The sequence below is a fragment of the Chamaea fasciata genome, unplaced genomic scaffold (assembly GCF_029207755.1).
Source record: "Chamaea fasciata isolate MVZ Bird 193981 ecotype frontalis unplaced genomic scaffold, bChaFas1.0.hap1 SCAF_17, whole genome shotgun sequence".
Lineage (NCBI taxonomy): Eukaryota > Metazoa > Chordata > Aves > Passeriformes > Sylviidae > Chamaea > Chamaea fasciata.
Genome location: NW_027094102.1, coordinates 14,083,980 through 14,110,000, shown reverse-complemented (window position 1 = coordinate 14,110,000; position 26,021 = coordinate 14,083,980). Strand labels below are relative to the sequence as shown.

Here is a 26,021-nt window from a genome sequence, read left to right as displayed (position 1 = left end):
CGTTCTGCTCTTCAGGAGACCCAGCAGCTCTGTTCTGAATATAGAAGAGAAGTGGACGAGCTCCACGCCCTGGTAAGCAGTGCACTGGCATCCTCTTCTCCAGGGACACACACCACCACCTTTGGCTGGGAGGCCCCAAGCTCTTTTCCCTCCCAGCAGCATCCACTGCTGCCGTGCTCTGCCTTGTGCTGCTGCTGAACCCTGAGGCCAAGTCTGCATGTGGTGCCTTGTGTTGCCACTGTTTTCACCCATTCTCTGCCGGCTCCCAGCAGGAAATGTGGGAGGAGAGGCTGCAGCGGACTCCTTTGGAGCTTCTCTGTCCCTCTGTTAGCAGTGTTGTCCCAGGCAGAGTTGGTGCCTGTGCCAGGCCCTGAGCAATGTGAGGACACAGAAGTGGCTGTGGCAGGCTGGGGAGGGCACTTCCAGCACAGCCAGTTCAGCCGGTGTTCAGAGCTGCAGCCTCAAGGATGGCCCTTGCCTCCCTCTCCCTGTTTTCTCCACATTTGTCTCCATTACAATCCTTGCTTCTGGGCTTTCTATTTCCGGCGTGTTTTTTGCTTGACGTCATTTCTCCATTCTTGCTCTCCCTACTGCCCACTCTGAGCCTCAGAAGCAGCCCTGTCCCTGAGGCTCTGTGCATCCATCTTCCAAATCCACACCCTGCAGGACGCAGTGAAGGAGAAGGCAGCTCGAGAGAAGCAGCTGCTGGAAACTGAGGTGTCTGAGCTTTGTGTGCGGCTCCAGAGCTCTGAGAAAAAAGCAGAGGCCATGGTCATACAGTGTAAGGCCCTGAAGATGAAGCTGCGGAATACAAAGGCTCAGAGAGACCAACTAAATGCCAAGAATCAGAAGCTGCTGAAACAGCTGGAGGAAAGTGAGCAAGGTACAGCTTTTCCTCTTCCACCCATTGCCCCATCCTGTCTTGCCAGCGAGGATGTCTGATGCCACACAGAATAAAAGTGCCCAGGGATGGCAGAGGGGGAAAACGATCAGCAGGAGATTTATCCATCCTAGTGCCAGTGGAAGCTTTTTCTCAAGAAAGATGCCATGGCTGGCAGTGCCATCTGGCTGTGCTGTGGCTGATCCCGTGCACAGCTGGTGCCTTTCAGGTGCCCTGTCTGTGCTAAGGAGCTGTAGCTGGCTGCCTCAGCTCCGTTCCCCCAAACTCCAGGCCCTGCCAGAGCCTCCAGGCTATTGGCCTGTCTGGAGCACGGCTGCACAGGCATTCCTGCTCCTTTGTCTCTCTTGGATTGCTCACTCTGCACAAGTCCAGGAGCAAAGACACTTCCCTACTCTTCTGAACCTTGCCCCTTCCATTCCTGCTTTTCTCTCTGCCTGGAAGCTTCCTTCATTTCTGTCAGTTTTGACGCCCTTGTGGGCTTAGGGCCTGGCAAAGACAGGCAGGCAGAGAAGACAGTGCTGTTGGCTCTGCAGGATGCACATCAGTTTGCTTTTGCTTTGCTTTCCCCCTTCTTGTCCTTCCCCTTCCCTCCTGCAGCAATGTGGAGAGCAGAACACCAGAATACCTCTTTTCAAGGTATCCTGAAGCAAGAGGCTGTGGCTCTTCGTCAGAAGGTGACATCTCTGCAAAGGCAGTTGGAGAGCCTGGAGAAGGAAAGGAAGGATGTGCAGGTGAGATTGGCAGATGCTACAAAGGGCCATTTCCTGGCTATGATTGGACCTTGGAGGAGTGGTGAGAAGAGCAAGTTTGCTGTTAATAGAAATGTGTTCGGCCTTGGCCATCTGAAAGCAGCCAGTGGGGAGAGAAGAGGGGAAAGCCAAATGCTGATCCAGATAAGGACGTGTGCCTGTGCCCTAGTTCCTTCAGCCCTCGGTCCGGCCCTGGCTAGCTGTGGATCTCAGGGGGGAATCTGGGCTAGGGCGATGATCAAAGACAAAAGGCGCTCTTATTGCTCGTGGGAACAGTCCCACAAGTTTAATGTAGAACTCACACCTTAATGTCTAGGAGGAAAGAGAGGGTGAGATCCCCCGTGCGGGGAGTTTGAAGCCCTAGGGGAGAGGGGGAGGGGAGGGGAGTCTGTTGACCAGTGGGGGCTGACTCAGGAGGAGGGGAGAGATAGAGGGTATCAGGTGAAGAGGGCGCAAAGGTGCACGGGAAGGTGTGACCAGGAACACCCAGTGCAAAACGAACTAACTACTTAGTGCAATACAACGTGCCTGCAAGGGCAGGACTCGTCCTGAGTGGCAGCAGAGAATGACAGACTGGTCTGGCCACGGCTGCTCCAAGAGGGCAGTTGGCCATGGGGATGGTGCCATGGAAACTCTACACAGGAGAGGTGAGAATCCAGTCCTGTTGGGCCCAGCTCCAGGGAATGAAATGCTGGGGGTGTTTGCTCTTCCCTTCCTCCCTGATGGAGAGCACAGCCTCGTGGCACTGCCTAAATCCTGCTTGGCGTGGACTTGAAATCCTGGCTGCAGTTCTGGCAGCTCCTCCCCAAAGGAACAGGGGAGTGGAGCTGCAAGAAGTCGGGGAAGGGCAGAAAGGAAGCTGGGAGGGGCTGAGTGAGCTGGGAAAGATGCAGCATCAAGGGGGGCCCAGCAAAGGTCTGCGGCATCCCGAGAGGCAGAGAGAGAGGGGCAGCTCGTGCCTGCCCCTGCGGCAGGAGTCCATTTGTGGTATGAAAAGCAAACTGAGAGAGGGAATGAGGGACCCTTTTTCTCCCTGTTTTGGCAGCATGAACGGGAATTGTACGAGCAGAAGGTGAGAGATCTGGAAAAGAAGAATGAAATGCGTGCACCCCACATGCAAAGTTGGAATGACATAACCCAGCAACCAGAAATGGAGAGGGAAGGCATGCAGGAGGACTTGGAGCATGGGGCTGCTGCCACCTTGAATCTGACAGGAAAAGAACTCAAAGGGAGACAGGACGCTCAAGTCCTGAGTGCTGCACCGCACAAGAGTGAAATTGCCAATAGGACTTGGAAGAAAGATTTGGCAATCCCAAAGGGAAGGGCTCCTGATACTGGCATGGGCCAGTCTCATCTCCAGGTAGGCCCTGACATTGACCTTTAGTCCACTACAACATCCCTGAATTATTCCAATGAGGTTTCCCATAAAGAGGTGGGACTCTACATCCCCGTCAGTCCAGGCCTGCTTGGGCAAGGCAGCCTGGGCTGCAGCAGGCAGCCTTGTCTGTGTGCCTGGCTCCAGCCAGAGACCATTGACCGCCAGACTGTTTCCTGGCATGCCCGGAATGATTGACACAGCTCTGGAGTTTGCTGTTCCAATCAGCTCCAGGCCAAAAGCTGGGCATGGGGAGCTGCTTCTTCTGTGCCCACACAAGGGGCGGGAACACATGGGAACTTGGATTTGGTGTGGAAAGGAATAGAGCAGGTGAGCAGAGTGAGGGACTAAACCCAGCAGAGCTTTGGATCAGTGCCTGAAAAGCGTCTGCACTGCTGGTGCTCAGAGTAAATTGTTTTGGCAGTACTAGGAGATGTGGTAATTCTGAGTGACGACACGGAGTCAGGAGTAGGGATGTTTGTTGGGAAGGAGCTGTCTGGTCCCAGGAAAGCCAGCACGGCCTGACACAGCACTTGCAAGGGAGCAGTGCCAGAGGCTTTTGGAGCTCAGGGTATCAGAGCAGCATAGGGCAGATGCTGTGAAACTTTGAGCCCAGAGCACAGGTGCTCCTTGTCCTCTGGCTGCCTGCGAGCTGGCACTGGCTGGCTCTGCACAGGGCTCCTGAGGAAGGGCTCGACCTGTACCTTGTCCCGCTTCCAGGTTTCCCAGCAGCAAGAGTCGTCAAGGAGGGCTCTGGAGCAGCTGCACCGGGAATCCTCTGGCCAAGGGCACACACTGGCCCAGGTGTGCAGAGAGAAGGAGCTGCTGTGCCAGGAGAAGGCTGCCCTTGAGGGCCAACTGGCAGCCGTGGAGCAGCACAGACATGACCTTTCCAAGCAGCTGGCAGAGACCAGGTAAAGGCAGGGAGCAGATCCTTTCCAGATGTTTTTACACTCTATGGACAGAATATGGAAGAGTCTCAAGAAAAAAACCCAAAACTATGCCACCATGTGAAGATTATTTTTCTGGCACCTAAAGCCAGCAAAGCTCTCGTGAGCCTTGGGCTCCTGTTTGTGCCGCTGAGCACACTCCTGTGGGAAGTCCAAAGCAAGCCACCCACCCTGAATTGAGTAGTAGTTAAACCATGCAGATGTTGAGTGAAACCACACGTGTCTCTTGGGTTTGGTTCCTGGTTCTGGGCATTGAATATCCCTCATTCCTTACAAAGTAGCTTGACATGATCCCGATCTCTGGAACTGAAGATTCATCTTCAGCATTCCAGGCTCTTACCTTTGGACATTGGGAGTAGCACGAAGCCAGAGGCTGCTGCTGAATGTCTTGAGGGCCTTCTGCTTCCAAGCACACTCTTGAGAAGTGTGGGGCAGGTCCTAGAACTGCTTAGAGAGCAGCAGGAAAAGCTCTTTGGAATTCTCAACAGCCTCTGAGGATTCTTGCTGATTGTTGATGGGCAGCCACCTGCCAAACCCGCCAAGGCCCCTTTGGATGGTCCCTCGCACTCTGTAAAGGTGGACAAGTCACTTGGGCTACTGCCTGCTTAGCCAGCAACACTAAAACAAAGCTGGCAAGTCTACTCCTTGACCTTGCAAGAGTTTAAACTGCAGTCTCTTCATTCAGGTAGTTGTTGTTCAGAGAAAAATCCGTGTGTTCTGATTTTTTACAAGTGCTGCCATGGCCATGAGATTTTACTGTATCATGCAAAGTAGTTTGCAAGTCTCTTAAAGACAGGGTGTCTGGAAGATGATGTACCTTCATGTCCATTATCAAGAGCATTACAGCGTCAGGAGTCAGCCAGGACAAGAATCTGTTCTGTCCCCCAGCAGAGCAGCTTAGAAGTGCTGAGGAGAGAAGGGCTGTGAGCAGGGGCTGGGCTTTCGCTCGCCAGCCCGGCCTGTTTGGGCGCAGCTACCCAGTGTCATAGGTCAGGAACAGCAACTGAAGGCTTGGCTCTTGAAGTCAAGCTGGGCTGGGCTATCTGTGCTGTGCCAGGCCATAAGGAAGGCCTGGGCACTCCCTCAGAGGGCCCTGCTTTGCCATTGAAATGGCACAAATGTGCCTTCTCTGGACGACTTTCCATGCCTCCCATTTTTCATACTCAGGTGTGGGGATCTTGAGCCATGTTGTCCTGGAATACCTGACTGTGGGAGTCAGGAGCAAGCAACTCATGTCTCTCCATATTTGCAACTTGTAGATCACAGAACCCGTGCCTCAGATCGCTGGAAGAAAAGAACCTGGCACTGAACACTCAGGTGACTGAGCTTCGTTCTGCTCTTCAGGAGACCCTGCAGCTCGGTTCTGAATATAGAAGAGAAGTGGACGAGCTCCACGCCCTGGTAAGCAGTGCACTGGCATCCTCTTCTCCAGGGACACGCACCACCACCTTTGGCTGGGAGGCCCCAAGCTCTTTTCCCTCCCAGCAGCATCCACTGCTGCCGTGCTCTGCCTTGTGCTGCTGCTGAACCCTGAGGCCAAGTCTGCATGTGGTGCCTTGTGTTGCCACTGTTTTCACCCATTCTCTGCCGGCTCCCAGCAGGAAATGTGGGAGGAGGGGCTGCAGCGGACTCCTTTGGAGCTTCTTTGTCCCTCTGTTAGCAGTGTTGTCCCAGGCAGAGTTGGTGCCTGTGCCAGGCCCTGAGCAATGTGGGGACACAGACGTGGCTGTGGCAGGCTGGGGAGGGCACTTCCAGCACAGTCAGTTCAGCCGGTGTTCAGAGCTGCAGCCTCAAGGATGGCCCTTGCCTCCCTCTCCCTGTTTTCTCCACATTTGTCTCCATTACAATCCTTGCTTCTGGGCTTTCTATTTCCGGCGTGTTTTTTGCTTGACGTCATTTCTCCATTCTTGCTCTCCCTACTGCCCACTCTGAGCCCCAGAAGCAGCCCTGTCCCTGAGGCGCTGTGCATCCATCTTCCAGATCCACATACTGCAGGACACAGTGCAGCAGATGGAGGCTACCCAGGCAGCTCAAGAGAAGCAGCTGCTGCAGCAGCTGGAGGAGTCCCGAGCAAGAGAACGGTGCTTGAAGGACTCTGTGCAAGTGCTGCGGGCTGCAGTGTCCCAGCTGCGTGTGAGTCTCCAGAAGGTCAAGACAAAGAAGCCTGAATCAACTACTGAGCCCCGGAGAACTGGCGAGCAGGTAAAGTGCGCTGCCTGTGCAGAGCCTCGGGGCTGCTCTGGAACACAACATGTTAGCCCAGGCAGTGCTTTGGAGATCTCTGCTTGTTTCCTTGCCTCTCCCTGTGCCTGCTCTGGGCACACCCTTCTGTTTGTTCTCTCTCTTGTGGCAGCCCATGGCTTTAACAAAGGCACCTTCACTCTGCTGCCTCTCTGGCCCCGTGTCCCCAGACACTCACTGACCTCTCTTGCACAGCCCCCAGAGAGAGCTTTTTGCCCCCAGTGTTGTCTGGTGCAATTCAGAGTCTCAGAGCAGAGATCTCCATGCCTTGATGGCCACAGATCCTTTTGCTCCACGCTTGCTGACAGGTTTCTGTGACCCTTTCTCCCATCCAACATGCTGGTGGAACCTGAAGGGAGAAGAATCAGAACTTTTAGGAGAGTGTTCCCCCCAGACACTTTATGTTGCCTGTCTCCCAGTCTGACCGGCAGACTATATCGGCGTCTCAGGAAGAGTCCTTCAGTAGCTCAGAGGAGCAGTAGCCCTTGTGCTGAGGCACAGCCTGTGGAGAAAGGGGTCAGTGGCCCAGGTTTGTGCTTTGGAAATCAGAGCTGGGTTCCTAAATGCTGTCGGAACTCTCTCTAATAGACCTGTGGTGGCTGAGGGATGTACGTGGGAAGGGTTTGCCAGCCATGAAGTGGAGCTGTTGATCCTCTGAGCTCTGTTGAGGGGCAGTCTGGGAGCCTGTTCCTTTCCCCTTCCCCAAGGGCAGAGTGTTGGTGAGGGCTGGACTTGGAGGCTGTGTCTGCCCCGACAGCCGGTTCCGTGGGGCTGCGGATGCTCCTGCCAGCGTGGGCTTGTCTGAGCCGGGCCTTTGCCTCTTCCAGGTGTCCCTGCTGCAGTCACAGCTGGCCCGGGACCAGCAGGACCACCTGGAGAGCTGTGCAGGGAGCAGGCAGGACGCTCCTGTTGAGTCACAAGGTGCAGAAAGGACCTCCTTGCTTCCTCGACTTCTCAGAGAAGAGCCCGGACGCCGCTGGATGCAGCCATAGACTTAGTCAGTAGTTTGTGTTTAAAGGATAGTATAGGTGTAATTGAACCTTTATATAACTGTGTTCCATGGCACGAAGGATATATGTGTAGACAAATAAAGCGTTTATTTGTAGGAGATGAGTTGTACTTGAATCATGCAGACTGAGCAATATCCTGTGCCTCTAGGCCGTGGCACTGAGGCCTGTGAGGTTGTGGCGCAGATAGAAATTAGTGCCAGGTGTGTGTCGCAGTTAATAAATTCCCTTAAGGTGTTGCAAGGGGCAAAGGCTTTCATAGTAGTTAACAAGTATAGTAATTGCTGTGGACATAGTAGCTACCTTAAATAATTTATAAAACAATAGGTGTTTGCATTCTTTCCTGTGCCATGTACCAATGAGAATGTATCTAGAAGTGTAAACAATATAGAGTGTATAAAACCTGCCATCTTACATAGAATAAAGGAGAAACGTAGTAGTAATCATATTGGTTGGACCTGCGTTTGCTCTGCCGACTCCTTTCATTATTTCGGGGTTTCCCCTGCGACTTCTTGTCGCGCCCGAAAAGGCCGGGACCCTGCGCTTAAGTGCGGTTGTTGATAAGTTGTTTTGATTTTTGAATCCGGATTCCTGAAGACGTCGTTAGCCTCCTCCTGCAGGTATCGGGAGTGGCTCCGGCGGCGCTTGAAGCCTGAAGAAGGGCTTTGTCTGTATTACCTTGGTGACAGAGTCATTCACATTGATAGCTGGCACTTTCAGGGTCCCATTGGCCTTCATCTTGTACAGGTTGTGAACGCCAGTGGTTGTCTCTTCTGAAATACCTCTAATTCCTGTGGGGAAAGTAAAAGGATTCACCTTAGTTGGAGTCAATGAGCTGCGCAAACCAGCTCATCCAGGAGCTGGGAGCATTCTTCAGAGGCTTAAGTTAAAAAAACCCCTCGGCGAGAGCAAGGAAGAGACGAAAACCCTCAAACAACTGCAGGAACAGCAGAGGATGCGCTTCAGAGCCACACGCCTCTGCACCGGCCGGTGCCGTGCCCACCAGGCTCCCCAGCAGGCTGCAGCAGCCCGGATCCCGGGGAAGGCAGGCGAGGGCTTTGCCGCAGCCCCTCGGGGCCGGTGTGCCCGGGCCGGACAAGATCGAGGCCCGGGGGGAAAAGGGGATCGGCCTCAGCGCCGGCCCGGCCGCGCTCCGCGGCGCCGCAGCGCCCTCTGCTGGCAGCCCGGGGTGCCCCTCAGCCCAGCCCGCGCGGACCCACAGAGCGGCCGGAGCCGGGAGGGACCCACGGGACCACCCAGCCCCTGGCCCTGCACAGACACCCCAACAACCCCACCCTGGGCATCCCTGGCAGCGCTGTCCAAAGGCTCCTGGAGCTCCGGCAGCCTCGGGGCCGGGACCGTTCCCTGGGGAGCCTGGGTAAGGCCCAGCACCCTCTGGGGAAGAATCTTTCCCTGATATCCAGCCTAAAGGCCCCTGACACAGCTCCAGCCGTTCCCTGGGTCCTGTTCCTGGCCACAGAGAAGAAATCAGAGTCTTCCCCTTCTCCTTCCCTCACAAGGAAGTTGTAACTGCAATGAGCTCTCCCCTCAGGCTCCTTCAGCTGAACAGACCAAATGCCCTCAGCCACACCTCTGGCTTCCCCTCAAGATCCTTCACCATCCTTGTGTCCCTCCTTTGGACACTCTCTAATAGTTTCATATTTTTCTTATATTGCAGTGACCAAAACAACACAACAGTCAAGGTGAGGCTGCCCAAGCCCAGAGCAGGCAAGACAATCCCCTCCCCTGACCAGCCGGTGATGCTCCCCATAACACAACTGGTCTGCCTGGCTCCAGGGCACTGCTCACTCACAGATGCCACGTCTGGTCCCAGTCCATCCTCACTCCTCAAAAAATCCAGCTGGGAGCTCGTCCAAGCCCAGGCAGGGAACGCTGAATGCAATTCTGCATGGTTTTCACACAAGAACCTGGACAAATTCCCCAGCAGAGCCTGAGACTGAGCCATGAGACCCTCCCATTGCTGCCCAGACCACGCCGTAGCACATGAAGGAAACAAGACCAACTGCACTAGAAGGGAAAAGGCTGATTAATTGGAGAGGAGAAGGCTCCAGAGAGAGGTCACTGCAGCTTTTTAATATCTGAAGTGAGCTTAAAAGACGTGGACACACTGTTTAGCATGGCCTGTTGCAACAGGACAAGGGGGAATGGTTTTAAACTGAAAGAGAGTGATCCAGACTAGGTCTAAGGCAGCTTTTCTTTACAATGTAGATGGCATAGGATGCCCTGAGAAGTGCTGCATGCCCCATCCCTGGGAACGTTCAAAGGGCTCTGAGCAGCCTGAGTTGAAGCTGTCCTGCCCATTGCAGGCAGGTTAGACTAGATGGCCTTGTAAGGTCCTTCCCAACCCAAACCATTCTGTGATTCTATGATTAAGCTGACTGATCCGCACCATTTCTATCTCACCACAGAGCCCTCGATAGCCCCACTTCCCTGACCGTCACCTGCAGAGGGAACGCATTCGGGCTTTGGCATATTTAGGGCTTGCTTGGAGAAGAGAGGAGAGTTTAAAGTTCACAGTGCAGCCTTGTGCACAGTGAAATGGAGGATCTGAAAAGTCTCCCAAAACCATCAGTTTCCAGAGCAACTGCCTGGACAATGGACAGTCATCCCCCTGAAGGAAAGCTTTTGGAGGTCATGGCAGGCACCTCCAGTTCAGACCTGCCCTCTCTCTTCCTGTGCATCTGGCAAATAGGAGACACGCCCCTCACCCTTCAAAGGCTCTCCAGATGGGAGTTCTGAGCTTAGCAGATTGTCTTTCCATGGCACTAAGCAGACCTCACATCCCATATGCCAACAGCTTCCCCTCCCTGAAGGCACCTGTAGTAGTTTCAAGGCAAAACAAATGAGAGGCTCCAAGTCAGAGATACAATTTAATAGGAAAAAAAAAAAGAAAAAGGAAAGAAAGTAAAATAAAATCAATGCAATAATACAAAAGACCACTGACAGAGTCAGAATACAACCTGAGCGTAGTGATGGAAGCAGTCCAGATGAGGTGGTCTTCCTGAAGCAGTGATCCTGTAGAAAAGTCTGGTAGCTCGGGTCCTCTGGGAATCCAGTGGGTAAGCGCCCCTCTGGTGTTCAGAGTCTCAGCTTATATCCAGGCTGGAATGCTTGGTTCCTCCCCCTGGGCGGAGCATCCCACAATGGGATGGTGAGTCATGTGATAAGGCCTGATGGGCCCATTAACAGGAGGTAGTCCAGGAGGGGGTTATCTGTGAGCTGTGTAGCAAAGGTGCTGATGGGCCCATTAACAGAAGATAAGCCAGAGTGGAGGAGGCAGGGAGCACTGCCTCACCTGGTTTCAACAGTTCTTGAAGATGGTGATAGAATATACTTCAACCCAGGACATTATCCACCCCTTATTCTATTACTATCTACATCATTCTAAATCAATACCTTCCTTAAACTACACACACACACACATATATATATAATGAAATCTTACACACAGTTCTCACTTAAAATAAGGTCTCCTTGTGGTACACAGTGGGTGTCCCCATCTTTTTGCATCACTCACCAAGTATAACCAGGTTTTTGTGCAAAGACAACCCCACGGATGGGTTTGCCCTTGCCCGAGGTGGGATTAATCTAAACAGTCTTTCTTAACATACCTTTCATGTGTACCACAGGGACCCTATCTCTATTCACTGTATGCAAGGATTCAGACTGGGCAGGACTAGCTCGATTGATGGACCTTCGGGTATTGACCATCCAGGTGGCTTTCGCTAAGTTTTGTTCTCAATTTTTGAAGGTCCTTTTACTAAGTGCTTTAAGGGTAGTTTTAAGCAGTTCATTGCAGCGTTCTACTTTCTCGGCAGCTGGTGCATGGTATGGGATATGGTATATTCATTTGATTTTGTGTTCTCTGGCCCAAGTGCTTATGAGGCCATTCTTGAAATGAGTCTCGTTGTTTGACTCAATTCTCTCAGGGGTGCCATGTCTCTACAGGACCTGTTTTTTCAGGCTCAAGATGGTGTTTCGGGCAGTAGCATGAGGCACAGGGTAGGTCTCCAGCTATCTAGTGGTTGCTTCCACCATGGTGAGCACGTAGCGCTTGCCTTGGCGGGTTTGGGGAAGGGTGATGTAGTCAATTTGCCAGGCTTCTCCATACCTATACTTTGACTATCGTCCGCCATACCATAGAGGCTTCATTCGCTTGGCCTGTTTGATCGCAGCACAGGTCTCGCAGTCATGGATAGCCTGGGAGATGCTGTCCATAGTAATGTCTACTTCTCGGTCACGAGCTTATCGATATGTTGCATCTCTCTTTTGATGACCAGAGGCATCATGAGCTCAAGGAGCTAGGAACAATTTTCTTTTGTGCTGCCAGTCTAGATTAACTTGAGATACTTTCACTTTGGCAGCTCGATCTACCTGCTCGTTGTTATGATGTTTTTTATTAGCTTGACTTTTGGGTACGTGCGCATCTACGTGTCGAACTTTCACGGTTAGCCTTTCTACTCGGGTGGCGATGTCCTGCCAAATCTCAGCAGCCCAGATGGGTTTCCCTCTGCGCTGCCAGTTGGCCTTTCTCTAGCGGTCCAGCCATCTTCACAGAGCATTAGCTACCATCTATGAGTCAGTGTAGAGATAGAGCCTTGGCCACTTTTCTCGTTCAGCAATATCTAAAGCCAGCTGGACAGCTTTAAGCTCTGCGACTTGACTTGATCCACCTTCTCTTTCGGTAGCTTGTGCAACTTGTCGTGTGGGGTTCTATACAGCAGCTTTCCATTTCTGGTTAGCACCTACAATTTGGCAGGAACCGTCGGTGAAAAGGGCATATCGTCTTTTACTCTTTGGTAGCTCGTTATATGGTGGGGCTTCTTCGGCCCGTGTCACTTGCTCCTCCTCTTCTTCAGAGGATAATCTAAAGGTCTCACCTTCAGGCCAGTTTGTTATAATTTCCAGAATCCCAGGGCGATTCAGGTTTCTAATACGGGCGCGCTGCGTGATCAGGGCGATCTATTTGCTTCACGTGGTGTCGGTGGCATGATGTGTGGTAGGAACCTTTCTTTTGAACATCCACCCCAGCACCGGTAGTCGAGGTGCCAGAAGCAGCTGTGCTTCAGTACCAATTACCTCTGAGGCAGCTTGGACTCTTTCATAGGCGGCTAAGATTTTCTTTTCTGTGGGAGTGTAGTTGACTTCGGATTTTCTGTAGCTTCGGCTCCAGAATCTCAGTGGTCGTCCTCGAGTTTCACCTGGTACCTTCTGCCAAAGGCTTCATGACAGACCATGGCTCCCGGCTGCAGAGTAAAGCACATTCTTCACTTCTGATCTCGTCCTGACTGGGCCAAGGGCTACCGCATGAGCGATTTCCTGCTTGATCTGGGCGAAAGCTTGCTGCTGTTCTGGGCCCCAGTGGAAATCGTTCTTCTTGCGGGTGACCAGGTAGAGAGGGCTCACAATTTGGCTATACTCGGGAATGTGCATCTTCTAGAAACTTATGGCACTTAGGAAAGCTTGTGTTTCTTTCTTGTTGGTCGGTGGAGACATTGCAGTGATCTAATTGATAACTTCAGTGGGAATCTGACGCTGTCCATCTTGCTACTTCACTCCCAGGAACTGGATCTTTCGAGCAGGTCTCTTGACTTTGCTCCTCTTGATGGCGAAGCCGGCCTTCAGGAGAATCTGAATGATCTTCTTTCCTTTTTCAAAGACTTCTGTTGCGGTGTTTCCCCACACGATAATGTCGTCAATGTATTGCAGGTGTTCTGGAGCCTCACCTTTTTCCAGTGCAGCCTGGATCAGTCCATGGCAAATGGTGGGACTGTGCTTCCACCCCTGGGGCAGTCGGTTCCAGGTGTACTGCACGCCCCTCCAGGTGAAGGCAAACTGAGGCCTGCATTCTGCTGCCAGAGGAATGGAGAAAAAGGCATTTGCAATATCAATGGTCGCATACCATTTTGCTGCCTTGGATTCCAGCTCATACTGAAGCTCCAACATGTCTGGTACGGCAGCGCTTAGTGGTGGTGTGACTTCATTCAGGCCACGGTAATTCACTGTCAGTCTCTATTCTTCACTGGACTTACGCACGGGCCATATAGGGCTATTAAAGGGTGAATGAGCTTTGCTTACCACCTCTTGGCTTTCCAGCTCACGAATCATCTTATGGATGGGGACCACAGAGTCTCTGTCAGTGCGATATTGCCGACGGTGCACTGTTGCTCGGGCGATCGGCACCTGTTGTTCTTCAACTTTCAGTAGTCTCACAGCAGAGGGGTCGTCTGAGAGTCCAGGCAAGGTACTCAGTTGTCTGATGCTTTCTGTCTCTAGAGCAGCTATGCCAAAAACTCAGCGGTATCTTTTTGGGTCTTTGAAATACCCATTTCTGAGATAGTCTATGCTTAAAATGCATGGGGCCTCTGGACCAGTCACAATGGGGTGTTTCTGCCATTCTTTCTCAGTTAGACTTACTTCAGCTTCCAGTACAGTTAGCTCCTGGGATCCTCCTGTCACCCCAGAAATGGAAATGGGTTCTGCTCCCACGTACCTTGATGGCATCAGAGTACACTGAGCACCGGTATCAACCAGAGCTGTATATCTTTGTGGGTCAGATGTTCCAGGCCATCGGATCCACACAGTCCAGTAGATCCGATTGTCCCTTTCCTCTACCTGGCTAGAGGCAGGGCCCTCCTATTCTTGGTCATGGCATACATTGCTCTTTTCTTGTAAATATGTTTCTGAGGTTCTTTCAAGAGGATCAGTCATATCATCATTCCTGTACCGTCTGGAGTTTTGTGCACGAGAGACCGGAGCAACATTGATTCTAGATGGGCTCTTTGTGGTAGGTGTTTCTCTTTTCAGTTCACGTACCCGGGCTGCTAAGGAGGAGGTGGGTTTTCCATCCCACTTCCTCATGTCTTCTCCATGCTCCCGAAGAAAAGACCAGAGGTTACCTCGGGGTGTGTATCTTTTCTCCCTGGCTGGGGAGCGCCTGCTCCTAATGGCAGAGACTCTCATTGGCTCTGGCTGGATATGGTAAATTTTTTCCTTAAGTTCTTTTTTCAGTTTCTGATGGCCTTCTTCAATCAAGTTCTGGACTTGCTCAGCCAGTCTTGTTTCCACAGATGAGACATGGGTACGAACTGGGGCAGTGACAGTGTCTTCGTAAATTCTTAGTTTATTAGCCAAGACACCTACCCTGTCCTCACCTTCCCTCCATTGCAGTGTTGCCAGGTAACGTGAGTACATCTCGGGTCCAAGTCGTGCAAATTTTAACCACATCCGTGATGTGCACTGGACACCATCTGGGTTTTTAGGAAATCTCTCATTTTCTGAAAAAATGATTTCCAACACAGCCAATTCTCTCAGGCATCGGATACCTTGTTCTATTGTGTTCCATTTTCCTTGGTGCACTTGGAGGTCTTCTTTACAAAGGTATCTATTTTTCACACTTGTTAGCAGTCGCTGCCAGAGGCTGAGAGGTTCTTGGCTTTTCTCAATCTCCTGGTCAATGACCACATCCCGGGACAACGATCCCAGTTGCCTGGCCTTACTTCCATCCAGAATGGTGTCATTGGCTGCAGCGTCCCAGATGCGGAGCAGCCAGGTCAGGATGGACTCGTTGGTCTGGCGGGTGAATTCCCTTCGCAGGTCACGCAGCTCACCCAGAGATAGAGAGCGAGTGATGATTTCTGGCTCTGTCTCTTCTGCTGATTGTGAAGGTCCTGCTGCACCCTCATCAGTCACTATGCGGACTGATTTGGTCTTTGATTTCTTCTTCTGAACGGGGGCAACTGCTACTGGTTTAGGCTGTTCCGGTTCGGTGATGGTTTGTGTGGAGATGCTGATGGCACCCTTAGTCCCTTTCTCCTCTGTGACAGTCTGCGTAGATGTGGACACTGTTGCCTCACTTTTGGCTTCTTTCTCCTCTGTGACGGTCTGTGTAGATGAGGACACTGTTGCTTTGCCTTTGGTTCCTTTCACTTCTGTGACACTCTGTGTAGACACTGATATCGTTGCTCTGCTTCTTTTTTCCTCTTCCTCTTCCTTCAGAACACGCTGTATCACACCATGTAGTGTTTTGATTCTAAGCATGGTGCGGGCCGTGCAGAGAAGACAAAGCAGGACTAACAACAACATCATGCTGTCTTTGGCATCCAGAGGGTATTCCATATTTTCAAAAACTGCTGTGTCATGCCTGAAAAGCTGGAAAAAATCATTCTTCACCCCTCCCCACAGGGGCTGGGTGAGATTGTTGAGGCCCCAGATGTAGCATCCTAGACCAGAACAAGAAAACAAAACTGGGTGTATATTCTGAATAATGTTCATTGCCTCAGAGTTTATCAAGCAATGGACATAATAGACTACTAAAGCAATTTTAGTACCATACCCTGGTCTACGCAGGAGCATTAAGACTGGCAGATAGTACCCCAGTTGTGGAAAAATATAGAGAGATAGATATAAGACACATGTAAGCATGTTGAGCATCATAGCGAACAGGTGTCTTCTTCAATACAAAATTGTAATTCTGACTTTTTTCAGTGCCTTGTGCCCCACGTTGGGCGCCAAAAATGTAGTAGTTTCAAGGCAAAACAAATGAGAGGCTCCAAGTCAGAGATACAATTTAATAGGAAAAAAAAAAAGAAAAAGGAAAGAAAGTAAAATAAAATCAATGCAATAATACAAAAGACCACTGACAGAGTCAGAATACAACCTGAGCGTAGTGATGGAAGCAGTCCAGATGAGGTGGTCTTCCTGAAGCAGTGATCCTGTAGAAAAGTCTGGTAGCTCGGGTCCTCTGGGAATCCAGTGGGTAAGCGCCCCTCTGGTGTTCAGAGTCTCAGCTTATATCCAGGCTGGAATGCTTAGTTTCTCCCTCTGGGCGGAGCATCCCACAATGGGATGGTGAGTCATGTGATAAGGCCTGATGGGCCCATTAACAGGAGGTAGTCCAGGAGGGGGTTATCTGTGAGCTGTGTAGCAAAGGTGCTGATGGCCCATTAACAGAAGATAAGCCAGAGTGGAGGAGGCAGGGAGCACTGCCTCACCTGGTTTCAACAGCACCCCAGCACTGCCCCAGGTGCCATTTACAGCTGGTCTAAACCTCTCTGCAGCTGCCCCAAGTGCTGCCCACACCACTCATGGTCAATGCCCGAGTGACTGGAGAGCAGAGAAGGGCCTGCAGCAAGGAAGAGTTTGAATTAAACCGACACAGCCTTGCTAAATACTCAGACCTGCTTTGCCCTTTATTTCCACCCGAGCAATACGCAAGTCTGTCAATGAATCACAAACTAGCCAACCTTCCCCACACAGGTCTTTTGCATAGATGCCAGAGATCTCTTTTGCACAGATGACTTTCCCCTTTGGTCAGTTCTCTTTTTCCCCCTTTCTTCCTTTATTTATCTTGATATTAAGGGCATTTGGCTTAATGGAATAAGCCAATAGCACAAAGGCCATTCTGCCCTCTAACTGCAGGCACACTTCGAAAGAGGGGAAGCTTCCTGAGCAGTTCCACACACATTTAACACATCTCCTAGTTGAAGGAATACTACTTTCAACTATTAGCTGCACACTAGGACTGAACTATTGAAATTAGAAGCAGCTGAAGCATGGAAGACAATCCCCTCTGAAATTAGCCCAGAAAACTTATCCAGCCTTAAAATGTTAAATGGCATTTTCAGCTGCCTAATGCCAAAATGTCTCCTGTGCTCACAATCTACACATTGTGCATGCTCTGACAATGTCACTCTTGTTCCACCTCCACAGAGGTCAGATATTCCCACAAGCCCTTAGGATATAGGATATAGGATATATATCTATATATATCTATATATATCTATATCTATATCTATATCTATATATATATATATGTATATATATATATATGTAAAAAAAAATATAACAGAGCCTCTGTTAGCTGTGAGATACCAAAATTGGATGCTACACTGCATCATTTAAGCAGACTTTGCAGCAAAGAGCTAAGCACAGATCTCAGATTATGGAGATCAAGACTCTACTCTGTGAGTCCCATTCTGGAAGTTTTGCTGTTTCCAAAGAGCAACGGACTGGAAGTTCAAACAGATCAAGTTTGCCATCCTCTACAGAGCTCAGTCTTAATTTACTGAACTGCTGCAAGGAGCTTTACAACTACAGCCAGTGCATATAGCCACACATTTTGGGAAGGGAAAAACTGACAGGTATTGCATCCTCCCTAGACTCTTTAAAACCCCAGAGGAAGAGTTATTTCTAAAAATTTAGGAAGCAAACCCAGACAGGGATGTTTTTTATCAGAGACAGGCTACAGATGGATGCCAAGACATGAGACAGTCCAAGAGCCATTGTCCTACTGCATTGTATTATGCCAGTCCCTCCCACACCAGCATCAAAAGACAAGCACGAGGGTGAAAGGGGCTGGAGAGGAGAAACAAGTACAACAGGAGGGCTGAAAGTGTGAAAGGAGCTCAGCTCAAAGACCCTGCGAACAAGGACACCAACCAAGGTGTGCATGGCAGGGAAACAACCCAGCAAAACAGAGCATGAACATGGAAAATACTTTCTTCGGCCTCTGAAAACACAAGGAAGACAGAGAGGAATGATCAATTGTGGTATTCCTTGGCATCAAACATGGGAAAAGCAAGAGGTCATCAGTATCACACAGAGGTAACCCAGGAACCACAAAACCTTTGACAGAAGAGAGGCTAAGCAAAGATCAATGAAAATCTTTCATGACGGTTTAAATAACACAGATGTTGAGTGTTGGATTATGAGTGACATCAGGCTAAGGATGAAGGACAAAGTGAGGCTTGTCAGAGAGAAAGTTCCCCTCTTCCTGGTGCCCCTACCGGCAGCAGCACACAGATGAGGAGCAGAGCCCCAGACTCCCCTCACACAGCCCTATTCACAGCCTGCCACCTTCAGATTTTTTCCTCCTATCTTCCTACTAAAGCAGAGCACGAGTCAGAGGAGAGCTGATCCAGCAGGTTTCTACAGCAACCTCCCCTCTACGAAAGCACCAACACACCCCACTGTATCACCACCCAATTTCCTTCACATCCCAGACCAAACAACCCTGGCCCTTTAACAAGGGCTTAAACGTGCCCTTTAACAACCCTGGGCACACATATTGCTGCAGCACAGCTGATGGACACTGGCAGGGCTAAGGAGAGTCTGTCATACTCACCAGGCACAGGTCAGCCTGGTCATGTCAAACTCCCTTCGTATAAATCTTTTACATTAACACATGCTAGCAACACTACGCTGATCAGTTTTGCTAACTTGCACTGAAGGCAAATCAAAGCAAGAGTCCCAACCCTGGCTCCATCAGCATCTTCACTGACAAACTGAATGAGTGGTTAAGGTGGAAAACTATTCCTTCTCCACAGAAGGCTACAGGTAGTCATGACTTCATTCAGAACTGCACTAAGATGATGGGTAAGAAATGCTTTAACCCAAAATTATTAATTGCAAACAGACATTGAGCATATCTAGAACACACCCCTCTTCCAGGACGCTTTTGGCACGACAGCAGAACTACTGGTCATTCTCAGGTAAGGGGACACACTGAAGTATGGCCAGGACAGGTCATTGCAGCTTATGTGCTACAGAGCAGAGGTGGAAACAGCTCCTGCAGGTAGAAGATTCTGGTCTTGACCTGCAAGGAACTTTCACAGCCTGTTCGCACATGCCTGTCCCTCTTCCTCCACCCCTTTTTACACCAGCAGCGAATTCTTGCAGAAACATCTCTCCCCAAAGAGCTTCCCAGGCAGAACTGTGCCTGCCAAAACAAAACACAAGTCACCTTTCAGCAGCTGTGGGTATTTGGTATGAACTAGGTTGGTAAGATCTCCACCATCATCCAGAATCATGTTGAGGGGCTGCCCATCCTTGAAGTACAGGGTCTGCTCAATGCACCACAAGTATTCCTCGTCTGTCTCCCCCTTCCAGGCAAACACTGCATGGGAACAAACACAAACCATTAACCAGATCTTACTCAGCATGTAGTGAAGCAGCCAAAGGAAGATTTCATCAGCTCCCGGTAGCAGCTGACAGGCAGATGATTATCTGTACCTGCAGGCCAGCAAAGACATTTGCACTGAAAAACAGACCTCCGAATAATCACTGTTCCAGGCCACAAACATGGCCAAAATTTTGAGACTTCATTACTCTCCTTATCCTTCTTCCATGTTAAAAAGGAGAAGATAAAGCAAAGGAGACTCACATCCACAGCACCCCAGTCATTAGAAATAGCCACTGGACAAATTGATACAGATAAATGAAAACACAACTACAGCATTTTCTAGCACAGCAGAAAAGAGGGACCAGACTTTAGCATGAGCTAAGCAGCAGAATATAAACTCTTCAGCAACTCCGAGTTTAAATTCTAGTCTCTAGCCCAGCACTAAAATCCAAGCTGAGGTGCCTTATCTGCTCTAATTAGGCTGTATTTCTATGTCAGTATAGCCTCAGCAACAGGCTGCCACCACTGGCATGTTGCATCCAGTAGGATTTGCGTCTTTCCAGACATCTGTACTGTCCTCATGCTATACGCAACCCTCAGAAGTATTCTGGCACTCAAAACACGTACTGGGCACATTATTCACACACTCCAACATTTGGATAAATTGTCATGTTTTCTCTGTTTACACAGAAACTGACCTTGAGCCAATCACACAATTACCTATTCTGAAGTAATGTGTGTCAGGATCTCATATTGAAGCCAAGGGACCAGCATTCCTCCAGGGTCTCAAATTCAGTATGTGAAGTGCAATATTAACAAAAAGAGCAAGTTCCAAAAATAAGGACACAAAGGGCAAAGATCAAACACTTTTGACAAACACTCAACCAGTAAATGGCTCTTTAGTTGAGTTTTGGGTGTTGAAAGCAGTGAGGAAGTCAACCCAATGTCTAAAAATCCCACATGGCCCTTGGACAACCCTCTCCAGAGGCAATGCCTGAAGGTGGTGGTGCCGAAGTAGCTGATGAAGGAATCGCTCTGTTGCACTAGAATGTGCCACAGCTAGGGAAAGACTTGTGGCAATATATCATTATAATGAGACACCCCTCCCCAAGCAGACTGCCAGAACCCAAATTTAGCCTCTGCCAACAGCTGGTTTCAGGTAATGCAGTTTCCAGCACTGAGGATTGCATTTCCTTCGGCTGACTTACACAGCGGACAGCTTCAAGTATTTACACTGATCCATGAGGAATTGCTCAGGAACCTGACAGTAAGAAGACAGCAGCATCCTGATCCAGCACTCAAGGGATGTTAAGCAGGAACACAGCTGGGCTAATTCTAGCCTAAAAATATACTGGGTATTGACCTCCACTGTGACAGGGCACATGACAGCTCCCTTACCTTCCCCAAACCGTATTTAGCACAGAGCTTGCTGGAAAGCCCCAAACACCGCCAGCTACAAACACCTACACACCGCTCCATTTCATCACCCAGCCCATTCCATCATCTTAATGAGCTCTTACACAGAGCCCAACAGCAGCCTTCGCTGAGAGACCTGTGCACAGGCTGATGCAACAAACCTTGAATCAAACGTCCTGGTTTGCAATAACCACTGCTTCTGATGGGCTGTTTCTATCCTCAAGCTTGTTCAGAAGAGCTTGATGTGTACACAGTTTGATTTAGCAAGAACAGGAAGTACAGCCCAACTCAGCCAAACCAGAACATGGAAAACTTACCAGGGATACCAGCTTTGGCAATAGCAGCTGCAGCATGGTCCTGAGTGGAGAAAATGTTGCAGCTTGACCATTGTACCTGGAAAACAACCAAGTTTTGTTTGCTGAACAAAGTTCTGAGATATCAGGGACTCTCTATCGAACACAGGAGTTTAAAAGAGAGCAAGAGCAGAAAGAAATTAGTCCAGATTCCTGCCTTTTTCAGCAGCTCAGCAAAGATAAGGTGAGAACTGGGTGCCTGACTAAGTCAGGGAAAATAATGTCACATGGAGAGAATGTGAATGAGCTTTAGCTGTGCCATATATTCAGCCATCTCCTTGCTCACAAGCACTTCTCCCAGACAGCCAGAGCATACTCCAGATCTTCAGAGGTGCCCAGCAGGGTGGGTTTGGGAAGTTTTGGTCAATAAAGGTCAGATTTTCAGAACAGCCCTATAGCACGTGTCCACTGAAGGTATGGACATGCAGTAACACACCTGCTGGCACTCACAAGAGTCAGAAATGCAGCTGAAACATTACACTCAATCCAGCCATTCTCTAAGATTATGCTCACCCACCTCCCACTCTGTGCTCCAGTCATGGAAGCTTTTCCAGCTGAGCTAAGTGTTTTCCTCAGATTTCATAACTAGGCTCAGGCACCTAGAAAAGCAACAGCATGTTGCTGAGTTGCACTGGAAAGGATCTGCACACCTACTGCAGCTCACAGCACCGCATCCCAGAGCCACACACCCGCTGCTGCCCATAGGGCTGACTGGCAGCTATTTGCATGTTCACCAGTTACAGAGCTTGAGTAGAGAGGGCAATAAGGCAAAAACATCCAGCCCGTTTTCAGATACTCATCCCACGTGATCAAAAAGTGACAGTTCAAAGTAAAGGGTGCAGTAGGAACCAACCTACGCTACCAACACTGGTCATGAAAACACACCTGGAAGGGACACAGGAAAACAGAATCCATTACCTAAAGCCGCACCTCCTCACTTGGGTTTTTGCAAGCTCATCCCATACCAGCAGAGATGACATCAGGAGGTGTCATGACATTCAAAAGATACAGAATACCTATATATTGTTTACACTTCAGACTTGATACAGACTTGTGGTAGTGACAAAAAGCCTAGAATAACTGGCACACCTGATAGGCTCAGACCCTAGTATTTACATCACTGCTTATGGAAAGGATCATTTTTTGTTACATATTCAGAACTTACACTCTGAAGCAGAGTATTTATTCTGTTCTGTTAACCCAGCCATAAAATGGACACCCAAGTTACTATGCTGCAGTGAGCTACATCCTCATTACATGGGGTATGATTTTATCAGTTTCATTCCTCCCTCCCTGGCACCAAAGTTCTGACAGAACAGATGAACGAGGGCTGAATCCAAACTCAAATCAAAGCCTAAACTAATCCACAGGCATCAGGACAAGGAGTTAACACAACAGCACACACCTTTAAAGGTACAACCACATCTTTGAGAAACCAAGTCTCTGCAGGTACCTCCCTGAATGACTTGGATGAATCCCACAGAACACTGATCTGGGGTTATGCTCAGCTTTAAGCAGCTTGGCAATGTCTAACTAAGCACACAGCTGCCTCCTAGGCCAGCCACACTGGGATACAGCAACCAACAGGAGCCACAAGGAGCCTCCCAAACTTCAACGGCTACTGCTTCCTTTTAAATCCTACAGAGGGACAGGAGTTCCCCATAGACTGGCGGGAACAAAGCCAGGACTGTACCTCCACACTGAAGCTCTCCTTCAGAACTGCACCATTTGCAGCCACAGGACAGATCTGAACAGGCTGGGGAACATCTGCACAGCAGCATGTGCCTTGCCCAGGCTGACCTGGCAGTGTCCATTCCTAGTTCCCTCTCTTTTTGAGGAGGCACCTTCACTGCTACAGAGAAACTCCTCCTTCTCCCAGCACCTTTCAATCAGCATGACACTGCTCAATTCTCAGCTGCTCCCAGAGAGGGATCCCGCACAGGGCACCTCTGGGCAGCCAAACTGCAGGAAGAAAGAACTTCAGATCATATACACACTTAACAATCGATCAAAATTCCCGTCAGCTCCCTGCTCAGCGCACAAGCAATGCAGATTGTGCTCAGATACCTGGTTCTCCTCACGCCCTGTACAGCAAACACTCGGCTGTGATGTCTGGACTTCATTCAGCAAGTCAGGCATGGGACATAAGGGAGTAAATGGCTTCTGAGTATCTCAGACTTTAATATGGATGAGAGTAACTGGCCCACAGTCACACAAAATTCAGTGGAGATCCCAGCCCTTGGTCCCTGAGCCACACTGCATCCCTGTTGTTTTCCTGCACAGCTCAAGGGCCAGCACGAGCTCTCAGAAAACTTCATTAGATTTTGCTGACTTTACCAGGGCAGACTGGGGCTCTTAATACAGGCTAATCTGTGCTGGAGGCAGTCCCTAGAGCTGCAGCATGAGCAGCCACAGCACTGCAAGCCTGAGAACAGCATGGCTGCGTGGGCACTGCACACAGGGGACAACAGGCACTCAAAGCTGCAGCTTGTCCACAGAGAACACACACACCCCACACTCCAGGGGTGCTGAGGGCAGGCAACAAACTTCTTGCTCAAGGAGAGAAGATAAAATATATCCATTTGCAGACTGCAGCCTCATTTAAAAAGTACAGACATTTGCCAGGATTCTGTAAGGTGTTACGTAAGCAGGAGCACTGACCTGGCAGAGCATTACCCAAGAGCTGAAGGAGAAACTCAGAGCCTCATTACCTCAGCCCCCAGCACGATGAGGGTCTCTATGAGAACTGCTGTCTGCACGGTCATGTGGAGGCAGCCAGCGATGCGGGCGCCTTTCAGGGGCTTGGATGCAGAGTACATCTCCCTCATCTTCATCAGCCCTGGCATCTCATTCTCCGCAATCTCAATGGCCTTGCGACCCCAGTCTGCAAGGCTGATGTCAGCTGCAAGAGAAGCAGGACAGGTGTCAGAGTTTGAATAGCTGAGACCCTGGTATCTGTTCACACACTTGTGGGTAGGCACTGGCTGCAACAGCTGAACTCAACACCCAGCAACAGCTGGGAGACAGAGCTGCAGGAGAACCAGACCCTATTCCAGTTATTCCCGGGTTCTTTGCTATGGTACACAGGCTTTTACACAAGTTTAGACCAAACTTAACAGCCCCTCTAAAAATAAGCATGCTACTGCAAGCTAGTATAAAGCAACTGCGATCTAGCGCACGGACATCTTGAGGCCCATGAATTCAGTAAGCCACGGTCTTAAGCATTTCTTACAGACACTCTCCAAGAGTCCAAAGCTAAAGGGACCGACTTCCACTGTATTGACCTGCGTGTGGGGAGGGGTTGGCTGTAGGGCACTGGCTTCCCACACAGAGAATGCTCCCTAAGAGTGCACCAGGAGCTGAGCCCAGCTTAGCTCCCCCTCCTCACAGCGAAGCTGCAGGTCCTTCCCCCTTAGATCCACAAAAATTATTATAAGTGACCATAAATACCTTAGTTTCCAGTCAACTTCTACTTTTGTAAAAAGGATCTAGAGCAGAAAAGTTCAGTAAAAAATGAGCAAGGGAGACCTCTGACAGGCTCGCTGCATTCACCATGGATGTCCGACCCCAGCCTTAAAAACACCAGGGTCAAGCAGGTAATGCCCGGCTGCAGCAACTCTTCAGCACCAGCCAACACACAGTGTCCTCCTTACCCGGTTTGAGACCGAGAGATTTCGCAAGTTCACCATTCTATTTAGACCGTAGCCAGATGCTTTTTTGTCACCTACCTCGTGAACACAGCCTGTGTAGAGCACTGGGGAACACCAGGACTCTGAGTCAGACTGCAGGGTTTAATACAGACAGGCTAATTGCATTTTGCTACAGAATGAAGCCTGAGGCCACTGAAGCTATTGCACGTGCTAGAGCTGACTGGAGGACAGCCTGTACATCACCGGGACTGAAAACTGCCTGAAAACACGCAAGGAAAGGACCGCGAAAACAAATACATCAAGAGGAGGAGGTTTGATATTACCCCTGTTAAAGGCTTGGTAGCTTTACCAGGGCTGCTTTAAAAATAACCTGCAGCATTTTAGGTTCAGAGCCTCCAGGGTAAATTATTTATGAATCTGAGCCTTACAGACCAGTGTTCTTTTCTTGGAATGAAGCCTCCAGGTAACATGCAACCCTTTATAAAGACTGGGGCTCTGTGAAGTTTCAGGTCTACAAAAATACCCGCCAAAACCTCCACGGCAAGTGAGTCAAAGGTCTCAGGATGGGGAACGCTTCCACCTTCGGAACTAAGCCTGTTCCCGCCAAAGGCTCTGAGCGGCGGGGGAGGGACGGGCCAGCCGGGCCAGGAGAGCGACACAAGCGCGAGTGGGAAGCCGGCGGTGCAGCGCCCCCGGGCCCCCTTCCCCCGCGGCAGCTCCCCCAGGGCACAGGGGGCTCAGGCCCGGCTCCGCCGCGGGCAGGACCCGCCGTCCTCCCCCCCGCGGCCGCATCCAGCGCGGCGCCACGGCCGCAGAGGCCGCGCTCCCCGCACCGCGCTTGCCCCGGCCCGGGGGAGGTGCCGAGCCCCGCGGGACCGGCCCAGAGCTCGCACTCACCCACTTTGTAGGGCAGCCGGTCCGACATGCTGGAGCTGCGGAGCGAGCGGGCAGGAGGAGGCGGCGGCAGCGCCGGCCACGCTTTAAGCAGAGGCGGTGCCGCCTGCGTGAGGCGGAGTCGGGCTGCGCCTGGGCGCCGGGCCCGGCCGGCGCCTCCTCCGGGCCGGGCCGGCCGCGGGCCCGCCTGCTCTGCGGGCAGCCAGGGCACGGAGTGCGCGGGGCCGCGCTGTCCCCAGAACCCGCCTCGTGCCCAGACCCTGCCTCATGCCCAGAACTTGCCCCATTCCCAGAAACTGCCCTGTCCCCAGAACCTGCCTCCCGGTGCGGCCTCTGCCGCAGCTTCGGCCCCGTGCCCGAGCACGCTCTGGCGGCCGTTGCACCTGCCGCTGCCGGTGCCAGCGCGGGAGTTGGTGTGTAAGTATCGGTAGAGATGGCTCAGAGCATGGACCAGGCTCTGCTCCGTGGGGCCCAGCAGTGGGATAAGAGGCAACGGGCAGAAACTGAAGGAAGTTCCACCTGAACACGAGGAAGAACTTCTTCGTTTGGCAAGTGACCACCC

The 26,021-nt window shown here is 50.7% G+C and overlaps 2 protein-coding genes across 5 annotated transcripts in view; both read right to left on the bottom strand.

The window, feature by feature from the left end:
• The window catches only part of LOC136298107 (uncharacterized), a 212,826-nt gene extending 187,294 nt beyond the window's left edge, over nucleotides 1–25,532 (bottom strand). For all 3 annotated transcript variants that reach the window (XR_010723266.1, XM_066198575.1, XM_066198576.1), the window contains exons 1-4: nucleotides 25,463–25,532; nucleotides 23,627–23,817; nucleotides 20,880–20,955; nucleotides 18,988–19,140 (exon numbers count right to left, since the gene is read on the bottom strand). Coding sequence is in view for 2 of the 3 variants with exons in the window: in XM_066198575.1 (XP_066054672.1) it covers nucleotides 18,988–19,140; nucleotides 20,880–20,955; nucleotides 23,627–23,817; nucleotides 25,463–25,490 (448 nt within the window). In the remaining variant the exon portion in view is untranslated. The remainder of the gene's footprint in view (nucleotides 1–18,987; nucleotides 19,141–20,879; nucleotides 20,956–23,626; nucleotides 23,818–25,462) is intronic.
• On the bottom strand, nucleotides 7,926–15,480 carry LOC136298110 (uncharacterized). Of its 2 annotated transcripts, XM_066198583.1 has the most exons (3): nucleotides 10,205–15,480; nucleotides 9,953–10,061; nucleotides 7,929–8,014 (listed from the first exon to the last, which is right to left on the bottom strand). In XM_066198583.1, exon 1 carries the CDS (start codon nucleotides 15,360–15,362, stop codon nucleotides 13,881–13,883), a length of 1,482 nt encoding a protein of 493 aa, XP_066054680.1. In that variant the 5' UTR covers nucleotides 15,363–15,480; the 3' UTR covers nucleotides 7,929–8,014; nucleotides 9,953–10,061; nucleotides 10,205–13,880. The 2 variants fall into 2 exon arrangements, with proteins under 2 accessions (XP_066054681.1, XP_066054680.1); XM_066198584.1 differs by lacking the exon at nucleotides 9,953–10,061 and having other exon boundaries at nucleotides 7,926–8,014.
• Nucleotides 25,533–26,021: the final 489 nt, after the last annotated feature.